We start from the raw sequence: 11315 nt of genomic DNA, 5'->3' as shown, positions 1-11315 counted from the left end.
TAGAAATGCTGAAACCACTTGAGGACAATGCCACTTGGTCACTAGTCTGTATGTGCAGATACAGCTCAGCTAATACGATTTTTAAAATGAAAATACATGGTCTTCAAAATTTGATGTATTAATGAATCAGTAGGTATTCCCTTAGACAAATAATTAAGTATCTACCATTTGTAGCAGAAACAGAGTATTCAGTGGGAGTAATTTCCTAAAAGGCATCACAGAAATGAATCAAATGTGCCAGAATAAAATGAATTCTCATGGACACTGCAGCAGTGCTTTTTAAGTCACTTCTCAAGTTTCTACATGAACATCTGTTTTAAATTCAATTTAATTCTTGTACCTTTCATTAAATTCATTCCCTCTTCCTGGCATTTAACATGACTCTTTGGTGCAAAAAAAGGAGCAAGGACATAATACTGACCTTCTAAAGTAGGTACTTATTTTTTGTTCTTTAAGGAGAGAAAGCTACACAATGCACTAACAGATCTACTTTTTTTGGAATAGACAATGTTAATACAATAAGTTTTAGATGGATATAATTACACCCTCTTTAGGTTCAGGTTGTATATCTTTCACCCCATTCCCCCATTTATCTGATATTTTTACACTCATGGAATTTGTTTGTGAAACAACCTTTAGAAAATGCCACACTTGAAACATGTTAGAAAATACATAGCTTCTAAGCTGGAACAGGAACATCAAAAAAACAGCTGTGTCACCACACATAATTATGAAAATAAAGACTAAACTAAATCTGCTTTTTTCACTTTACTATTCTGAATTCAATTGCCAGTTCATTACCAGTTGAAAGTATTAAATCTATCTGTAGAATTGCCACACTGAGTCCCAAAAAAGCTTAATTCAACAGACTTGTCTGACTCTTGAGCCCAACCATCAGGTAAGAATGAGCATAAGAACAGGACAAGCATGTGTGATACTTCCCTGACATGTTCTTCTAACTTACAGCAATCTGCAGATCAGTAACTCTAACATTTTTATCTAGCAGGGGTTTTTTTAATTATTCTTTTGTTTTGTTGGTTTTTCCCCCCCTTAATAGCCTGGGAAGAGCTGCCTGTTACAAAAAACAATATAATCAATTTAACCTATATAATTAATTTAACCGACAGCATCCAGTGTCTCGCAGGCTGTGTCAAGTGATCTTAGCTCTTTTTTCATAAAAAAGAGTAATACTATCTCTGGATACTTTGTCAATATCACAAATGACTGAAAAGTTTCAGGCAATGAGAAGACAAATCTAGTATGAATAGTCCTCCAGAGAGCACGACACTGTAGTACACTACTTAAATAAATAGTCTATTTGCAGTTACTGAACGAAACAGCATACATTTAACATAGATACATTGATACTACCATATATGCGGCTTTTTAATCTGACAACAACTAGCTGTTTACATTCCTTTTACTGATTCTCAAATATGTACATGGATAGATTCACATATTGAAGAACACCTATTCTACTGAAAATTCTGAGCACTGTTGTGGTAACATTTACACTGGCCTTAGATTTCATAGAAGCCTTAGACTACCACAGGTACTACAACCCAAGGGCAATTTCATATCCCAGTTTTTAAAATCCTTCTCACTATTCTTGCTATCTTGGTAGCCACAAGAACGTTGTCAATGTTAACATAATAATAATAATCATCATCATCATTATTATTACTATAAGTAATTAATCTGCACTGAACATTTTGGTGTCTGCCAAATATGCATTTTCTTACTTTTATGAAGCCATCAAGGCAAGCATTTTTTATTTCTTTTTCCAAAACAACAGACACCATGCACAATTCTCTAGGGGCTGTATCCTGTATTAACACAAGATCATTGCAGTTTCAAGTGTTCTATGCAACAGACTACACACAGATTAAACTAAAGCTGAACAGAATAAAATACTGAAAAAAGGTGAGGGATGGGGCTCAATACCTTGTTGGCAATGTATCTGCCTAATGCCACTTGTAGAGATGTCAGTGTATCATCACCTACTTATTTGTATTTCCTGTTCTTCATACCTTCTGCACTGCTGCTATTTTCTGTCCTCTTACTGGGTTGCCCTGATTCTAGATCCTTTATTTTCTGCTCAAATTCTCTTGGAAGGGTATATGCTAATTTGTAAAATTGTAATTTCTATTTGTATGTATTACATTCCTATATATATGCATACACATATATGTACACACATAAAACATTTTATTTGTCCCAGAACCTAACATCAATAGCAAAGTGGGGGAGGAAGGTACCAGTACTCATTCTTGCTATGCAGGGTATCTAAAACAGTGAAAAGTTACCATCATTAGAGAAACTCTAATTCATACTTCCTATATTATTATGTCAGTCTTTTTAAAAGTATTTAATTTCACAGAGAAATTGAATTCCCAGTCATTGTTTAGTGCAAATGGAAAACACAGTAAGATATACCAGTAAAATAAATTATCTTCATACTAATTTTCCTTTGTTCCAAAGATTATAAAGAAATTTCCTTCATCAATCAAAATAAAAATATCATAAGTAGGCTGTGCCTCCACTTCGTTGGCATTTCTAGGCTAAGTATTAGAAACGCGAGACAAGAGGAAACGAAGTGGAACAGCAAAATTACCTCCCCACCCCAGCTGCATAATGAACTCCCTATAAGATAGGAATTGTTATTTATTTTTTACCTTCAGCCATTTATCGACACACTTGGCATGGAACTCATGGTTACAGGGTAAGACTCTAAGTAGCTGCCTTGACTCAAAATCACACATGCACACCACACACCTAAAAAAGACAACAAAGTTCAAATGTATCTGCTATGTAAGAAAAACCCAAACTAACCATATTTTTACTGTGCTGATGACTGCAGCTTGGTAGCTCTTTTACCCCTTGGGCAGCTACAGTTACCTGTATCTGTGATTAAAGATGTGTAGTGTGACAATGTACTAATGTACAGCTAATGAGATTTGCTGTTGCTGGGTTATGTTTTGTGTGTGTGCTTTCAAACCACAAAGCAAGTGCTCCTACTCACAGGATTTCACAGACCCAACCAACAGAACAGATGTTACATCAAAAAAGAAAAATGGCAGAGCAAATGATCTATAAAGTTCACTCTCTATTGATACTAGTAAGTCACGCTGCGGGTCAGTAAAACTGGAACATCAGAGGAAAATCCTTACACTGAAGTTCAAACATTAGACAGCATTTGGTACTAAGTCACTTTAACTACCTTCATACCTATACTGCCCTTTCCACTTGGTTGTGCACGTCTTTCAAACACAGTAAGTTAACAGTTTTTAAAAACAAGAAGATGCACTCTTAAACTGCTGACCAAGCTGTATCACTTGCAACATTAACACCTGAAGCTATTTTAACACAGCAGGCATTCCAAGTTGACTAAGTCACTTCAATGTCTAGAATGCTGAAAAAAACCTTGGAATGCCTTTCTCTCAATTTAATTTTTTTTATGCTGTGGAACTAAATTGAATTGTAGCTAAATGATGTGAGACTAGATGGATGTTTTGAAGTAAGGTTAAGCAGTGTTTGATCTGGAATGCAATCCAAGAAACAAAAAAAATTAAGCTGCTTACTGATGTGACTGCTTTTAAAGCCCTTTTGGCCTAGCTGAGGCTGCAAGTTAACAAAATTACAGCCACCACAATTACAGACCTTTGAAAGAGACCAATGTACTTACAATGTCTGCTCTGACTGGTGGTTGTTTGGATTGAACCTGTAGGATGGAAGCTGCTCAATGTCTGCCTTTGTCAATCCCCGTGGTTTGGCTTCTCCGAGACGTTCTGCCAAATTCAGAAGTGCCTGCAAAACATGGACATTGGACATTTAAAAACTCACTGCTCAAGCTGGCTGTGATTTAACTAGAGGTGAGGCTGCCCCACCTGGTGGAACAAAACACCATTCTATCAAGAAATGTTCAAAACCTTAGTTCTCCCTACAACAAAAGCCTCATGGAAAGTCTTTCAGAACTGAACCATCTTTCTAATTATGTAAGATACTCCTTTTGTGATTTCAAAGCCTCCCAGATACAACCTCCAACCAGTCTTGTGGCTGCATGCACAACTTGCTTTTGAAGGACTGCCTCACACTGCTATGAAATTAACAGTGCTGGTAACCAGAAAAACAAAACAAAACAAAACAAACCCAAAAAAACCCACAACTTGCTTCCTAAGAGTATGGGAGTCTGGTCTTGTAAGATAAATCAATAATTTCATGGGAAAGGTTCTGATTGCCATTCCACATTCTGGGCTAGCTGAAGTGAAATACAAAGATTTTATCTGGAAAACAAATACATGCCACAAATCTTTAAGCACTTTTTTTGCTAAATGTTATGTTCATTTTGCATAAGACAAGCACTGCAATAAATAATTTTGCATTCCCGCACAAGAGGCCTAGGAAAAATTATCACCGCAAGTGCAATGAAGAACCAAGGCATAGAAAAGTTAAAAGACTTGGTGGAAGCTGCAAACAGTTCCGACCACAAGTGTCTGTCAAACCTAGGGCCCAAATTCTCAGATGTAAGATGATGTTTGTTCAGAACTACAGCAGAAGTTATTACAGAAGTGTTAAACTGAAAACATGCAACTACACAGAGCTCTTAAGGGGAGCACAGGCAAAGAGATGCAAAAGCAAGGGTTGATGATGACTTGAAGATGATTTGAAGAAAAATCCAACCACATTCTATAGTCTCAGAACCAGCAAAGATGCTACAATTGGGACTGCTCCATAATTATCTAGGATATTACAGAGGGTGAACTACTATACCCTCCTGAGGGCCAAGAAGTAAAGTCAGAAAGGTAGTTTTATAAACATTACATTTAGATTAATTAATCAATCCTATGACATTAACACTATCCTGTATTAAAACTATTCTGCAAATTTATGCACAAAACCCAGTAACTTACCCTGTTCTTTTGAAAGTGTTTCCCTTCTGTGTGATATTTAAGGAAATCACTTCCAATATCCCCCCCCCAAAATCCAAAAGGATGGCTTCTGGATTCCGTCTAAATAGTCATTACATTTATTTGAAAGATAAAAGACAAAAGTAGGATTAAAAGCAAAATATAATAAAATTTTATGTATTGCTTCAGCTAACATCTGTTCTTTAAAGGTAGTTGTAGTTTACACACCAACCTCATAGTTTTCTACCTCTCCATCTTCCACATCCAACTCAAAGCTGAAAGCTGGTCCAACTGCAGGTGGCACTGGAAGCATTGATCTACCATGAGAGCAAACAATTATAAGGTTCAGCATCTTACTGAAGGAAAGCACAGGAACATCTAGCAGAGGTATAAAGTTACCTTGTTTACCCCTCTCATATGAACAGGTTCTCAGAACTTGTAAAAATGTTCAAATGTCTATTCTTGACTTCAAAATTAAGTGAAAGAGTCATGTGAAAAAGCTAACTGTGCCATTTTTTGATTCTGAGAGTGTTGTTGCCTTTTTAATTGCATGCATGTCTCAACTGATACTTCCAACCAAGTTCAGCATTATTTCTAAAACTAATATCTTGATAAACACAGATTATGGAGAGCTAATACTGACACTGATTTGACCTTCTGGTTTTAAACATGCTTTATATCTTTAAGCAGACAAAATATCAAGAAAGATAAGGAATACTAAGTTCAGTTAACTCTTCACTACAAATGCCTTGAAACTTTTGTAAGCATAAAACACACAATGGAGATAAATGGGATATGCTACTGGACCAACTTCCACACTTAAGGCAAGTACAAAGTCATCTTCTCACACACTGTGATGCTGGTCAAAGCAGAATCTCTTCAGGTAGAGAGGCAAGAGAGAAATGTTCTGGTTTTATATTCAACAAGTTTTTTTACTCTCCAAGATTGTCCTATAGGTCAAACCTCACAGATACAGAATTAACAAATTCACAGAACTAAAATATATTAAAATACCACTGAAGTAATCAGGAATTACTATGCCACATTGTGTCCTCAATGGACAGGCAAGAAGCTATGACATCACTCTCAGACTGTAAGACACAAAGTTGAATTAACTTCACTGGATCAGATCTCTGGTGCCATTTTCATGCCACATCTGAAAATGCACAGAAAGAAACTACAGATCTGGTGTCAATGTTTGAGTATTAACTTGTCAATATCACTTTTGCCACCAGGAGATCTTTGTTTTCCAAACATTTAATACTTATTTCCAAAACAGGAGAGAAGAGCAATAAATCTCATGTCATATGCCCAAACTCAGCCACAGAGGGTCTACCACAACACACAAAGGGTAATTCCTAAATTTTAATTGTCCCACATTTTTCCAGGAACAGCTTATCAGAAGCAGAAAACAAATTCAACACTTGTAACAGATTAGCAGTTCAGCCAATACAGAGTAATGCATCACAGAAAGCTCCTGCCCTACTGTTTGAGAAAAGAATGAAATCAAATTAATTTATTCAGTAAGTGAAGACTCTTAGAACTTTATCCTTCCACAAAACTATGCCTCTGTAAGAGTATCCAAGAATGAAAGTTTTAAAATTTGTTTAAGATTTTAGGAATGAGTTCAGAAACAATGGGCTACTGTACCTCAAAAGACCCATAAAACTACATTGGATAAAACTGTTAAATTGTATCTTTCCTTGCTCAAGGGTGTATGTTATTAAAAAATAAGCTGAAAAATTTACACAGAAGTGGAGGTTTTCCTCCTCTCCAAGATATCCAAATGACGCCTGTTCTCTAGCAGAGTTCAACCATAAAAAGTGCAGTCTCTTATTAAGAGTCACGTGACTTCTTAATAGTCTAATGGAAGCAAATGTACTTTGAACTTACAGCACATAAGGCAATAGGCTGGGATGGTAGGGGTGTGGTGGCATTGGCTGCTGCGATCGGTATCTGCTGCGCCCTGTGAGTCTTCGAGACATAAAAGGTGGGTAAGGCTGCAAGAAAGAAGAAAATAAGCTTCAACTGGAACTTGTGAAACTGGAACTTATGTCCAGTTCTGGGCTCCCCAGCACAAGAGAGACACGGACATGCTGGAGCAAGTCCAACAAAGGGCTACTAAGATGGGGCTGGAGCATCTCACAAATGAGGAAAGGCTGAGAGAGATGGGACTGTTCAGCCTGGAGAAGAAAAGGCTCAGGGGGATCTTATCAATGCATACAAATACCTGCAGGGAGGGTGCAAAGAAGACGGAGCCAGGCTCTTTTCAGTGGTGCCCAGTGACAAGACCAGAGGCAGTGGGCACAAACTGAAACACAGGAGGCTCCGTCTGAACATCAAGAAACACTTCTTTACCGTGAGGGTGACTGAGCACTGGCACAGGTTGCCCAGAGAGGTGGTGGAGTCTCTATCCTTGGAAATAATCAAAAGCTGAGTGGACATGGTCCCAGGCAACCGACTTTAGATAGCCCTGCTTGAGCAGGGGGATTGGACCAGTTGACCTCCCTTTCAATCTCATCCAGTCTGTGAGTCTGTGATTCAACATTTTGCTTCTTAATAATGAAATAAAATGAAATCTGAATATTGAAATCCACTTTCAATAAAGCATTATTAAAAAAATTCAGGCTCTGCTCAAATCCAAAAGAGCCTCAGTCTCAATATGAAACAATTCCCATCAGTTACCTGCCATCATACCATTCTACGTGAAAAAGTAGTAATACACAACAGAAATCCTTGCAAGCTCTTGTGCACTTAGTCTACCTGTAGGCTGGTTTGGGAAACAGGACAAGAACTGCTGACTCTCTTGTAAGTTTAAAAGACCAGGCTTTAGGCCTGGTGCTGTTACGCAGGCTTGCACAAAAGCAGTTAACTTTAAAAATTATTAAAAAAAAATCTTAAAATAAAAACACTTTTAAAGAGTGATGTATATGTACATTTAGGTTAAAGAAGGGTTAAAGACTTTCAAGTCTATGTGGAGAGTTTAATCAGCACAATTTCTATGGCTGGACAATGCTTAAAGAGGCAGCCGAGCCTAAATTTTCAATGCATTTTTTTCAGGGCTAAAACAGGGCTTTACTGTCATACTTTTTTTCATTTGCACTCTAAGATCTTGTATATTTAAGTTTTCATTATAATTGTTCAAAATTCCTTGCATTACCTACTAAGATGGGGAAAACATGGTTCAGTAGTACCACTTAAATGCAAACTCTTTTTCAAGAGATACTCGGAGTGCTACCAATTTTTTAGCAATTTTTAAAACTAAAAATTCATGTAGCACTATTGAATTAATATTTTAAGGCCTTGAGACTTCTTTTTTGAAACAAAGAACATTCAGTCTTCAGTAAGATGTTTTTCTTCTTTCATGTTTGGAATTTAATAAAATGCAAAAGCCCAGCACCACCTATTACTAATCTAAACCCCCTGACTTTACAATGGAAACATTATTAATAGGTAGCTATGGTCATACATAAAATTTACATTGAAGTAAACAGAATGTGAAGACCCAGGGTCTTTTTCTCAAAAGTAAGATCTCAAACAGACACACCAATTATCAGTTTTACTGTTTGTGAATTCTGCAATCCAAAAACAGAATCAGAAATTGTTGTTCACTTAATGAAAGAATCAGATAACCATATTAATTTTAATATAAATAAAACTGTATTAAGATTTAGGATTGCTGTATAAAAGACCATATGATTACTTACAGTACACCTTTGCTCTACTCCTCAGTGATATACAACCCGGAACTGAAGCATCAGAGAGGAAAAATGCTACATATTCTGCACAAACATGGTACTCTTTTCCTTATCTACTGTAAAGGCTGAACTTGGAAATCAAGAAAGCCTAACTCCAACCAAAATGTTTGTGATTAGACTGTAATTCATCTAACAAGCACATTGAATAGAATACAAGCAGTTTATGGAAGTTTTTAAGTGTCTTGTCTCCAGAGTGACTCACAGGGACTAAAAAATTCACTGAAAATCTGTACATCTTTAGTTTAACAGGGAGTTGACTTTTTTTTTTTTTTGAAGTGGTGGAAACTTACTTGAATTTTTCTAAAAATTGCAGCAAGCATTTTGCTAGGTTGTTTGACTTCAAGGAGACTAAGTGGAAGTTATCTGTGTATTCTGTAGTCACGGGGCCTAGCATTCCATTCTGATTTAAAATTTATGTAACAATGTGCCTCTAAAACGTTCTGTTAAGTTGATGCACAGGTCAAACATAAAAAATACTTCAGAGCCTGTACCTGACTTCTATTTCTTTCTTGAAGCATTACACAGACAGGACAGGTTTTTCTAAAAAAAGCCAAAACAAGCAAAACAAACAACAAGAAAATCTCAGGACTAATAAAATCGCAGATTAAAGCTCAACACAAAGATCCTAGAAGTAGCACTGATACAGGACACAACACAGAAGCACAAAATTCCACACAGACTTTATCCTGCACCAGGTTTATTGCATTTTTTTTTTTTCGTACTTCTGCATTTGAATTACCTGTAGGTCCCTAGAAACTTGGCTTAAAGCAAGCTTGGCTGTCTTAATTACAGAAAAAAAATTATGGAAGCACTCAATACCACTGTTGTCTGCAAACACTCTGTACAAGAAGTATTTTTAAAGCATTCTAGCTTTCCTGATTTGTGGAAACTCAACACACAATGAAGAATTAGGTGAAAATAACTTTTCTAAACTATACAAACTATTTTTCGCAGCAGAAGTCCTGGATTCTGTGGCAATGTGGCATGTTTTCTAAGTAACTGCTATGACACTTTGCAGTTAATGTTATCAGAAATAATTTGCTGGTGTCATCAAGTTATGCTTAGCTTGATTAAAACAAGATTAAAAAAATAACATGGTATGCAGCTATAGCCAATAATGGAATAAAACTGCAAGCTGTGCCACTCTTCAACAAAATGTACCATAAAGGTCTAGAATCTTAATGTAGCATGAATGAGAAAATAGCACAGAAAAAAATACTTACTACACCAAATGACACCTCCTGGTGTAAAGGATCGTGGGTTAAGAATTGGAGAGGAGCTGAGGGAGGCAATGTTGGTGGATGGGCTGAGGGAGGGTATGTAAAACCTCCTACAGGAAGATGTTCCCCAAGTAGTTCTACTTCATTTTCTATCCTTTGAAGTGGCTGAAAAGAAAAATAATAAAGATACAGGCTTTGCTGGAATAATAGAGATGCAATTTTTTTCCCCAGTAAAGAACTGCAATCCCAGCTGTATATTCTGAGTGGCTGTGTTCAATTTTATAGGGCAAAGAAAAAAATAATTACAGGTATAATTGTACTCAGTTTCATATAGTATTTCTCGGAACGATTCCTGTGCCATTAACACTACCAAAAAGCAAAGACAACACTACACATTTGATATAAATTCACCTTTTCCAGCTAGCCATGCTTATAGACCAGGAATTTATGCGATCTAGCAAATATAGGAGTGGCTGTAATTTCCTGTGTCTTGCATTTTTCAGGACAAATATTTGCTCTCCTTCTTGCCAGGCTGCTCTCACTGTACAACTATGCGAGAGAAAAAAATAGACAACCATAGACAAGAACTGAAATTGTGCCAGAAAATCTGAAGATTGGAGAGGAAACGTCGACTCCAATAACCAAAACTGCTAATGATACTCAGTAACCAAGCAGAGGCTCTCCTAGGAGGGTCATGCAAGCAGTTGTACTAAGAACACACTGTCAAGGTTTCAGAATCATGAGATCCCAGTTCAGTATCATTATCTATTCAACTTTAGTACACGAGTTAGGTGCAAAAGTGCTCAAGAATTAACCAGGAATTGTAATTGTTTCATCAATACACCCTTCTGTTTGTGACACTGAATTCGACAATTTCAAGAAATCCATCTGTGAAAGCCACCTTGTGCAATCAAAGGAATATTTTGTTTCCCTGTTATGCAGAGTAAACTTTAAAGACAAGGTTATCTTAGACCACAAATATACAAGCTTTCAGCCAGAGCTGGAAGCTGACAGGCAAGCCTAGTCAATAACCTAAGCAGGCAACCAAAGCTAAAACCTGAGCCCATACATTTTCTAAAGGAAAAGTCATATAAAGACTATCACTGAAAACTGTATTTTCTCAGATATTCTCCCACTACCATAATGAAGTTAATACAACCCTACCCACACATGAAAGATGGCATGGAGAAGCCTCAGCAGTGTTTGCATGTAACAGTGAAGGTGTTTTCTACTTCTGCTTTAGTGACATACTGGTATTTTCTAGTCAGAGGCAAACAAATGGACACGAGTATACAGATCAATACCACAGTAAGAGCTGTAGGCCACAACCGAAAATGTAGCATCTCCCCAAAATCCAAACTAGGTCACATTTTCCCATGTTTACATAGTCCTTATCAGTAAGCCAAGACTGCTTAAGCAGAAGGCATATA

General features: G+C 36.8%; 1 protein-coding gene across 3 annotated transcripts in view; it reads right to left on the bottom strand.

Annotated features, from left to right (window-relative positions):
• Nucleotides 1-11315, bottom strand: part of RNF38 (ring finger protein 38) — a 116509-nt gene that overhangs the window by 4772 nt on the left and 100422 nt on the right. For 2 of the 3 annotated variants that reach the window (XM_051642699.1, XM_051642702.1), the window contains exons 7-10: nt 9889-10050; nt 6801-6907; nt 5140-5224; nt 3686-3807 (exon numbers count right to left, since the gene is read on the bottom strand). In XM_051642699.1, coding sequence (XP_051498659.1) covers nt 3686-3807; nt 5140-5224; nt 6801-6907; nt 9889-10050 — 476 coding nt within the window. Of the gene's footprint in view, nt 1-2675; nt 2776-3685; nt 3808-5139; nt 5225-6800; nt 6908-9888; nt 10051-11315 lie in introns of all 3 variants that reach the window. The other variant, XM_051642701.1, reaches the window with a different exon arrangement.

The sequence above is a fragment of the Apus apus genome, chromosome Z (assembly GCF_020740795.1).
Source record: "Apus apus isolate bApuApu2 chromosome Z, bApuApu2.pri.cur, whole genome shotgun sequence".
NCBI lineage: Eukaryota > Metazoa > Chordata > Aves > Apodiformes > Apodidae > Apus > Apus apus.
The sequence above is the reverse complement of the archived record's forward strand: the minus strand, read 5'-3'. Positions and strand labels throughout refer to the sequence as shown.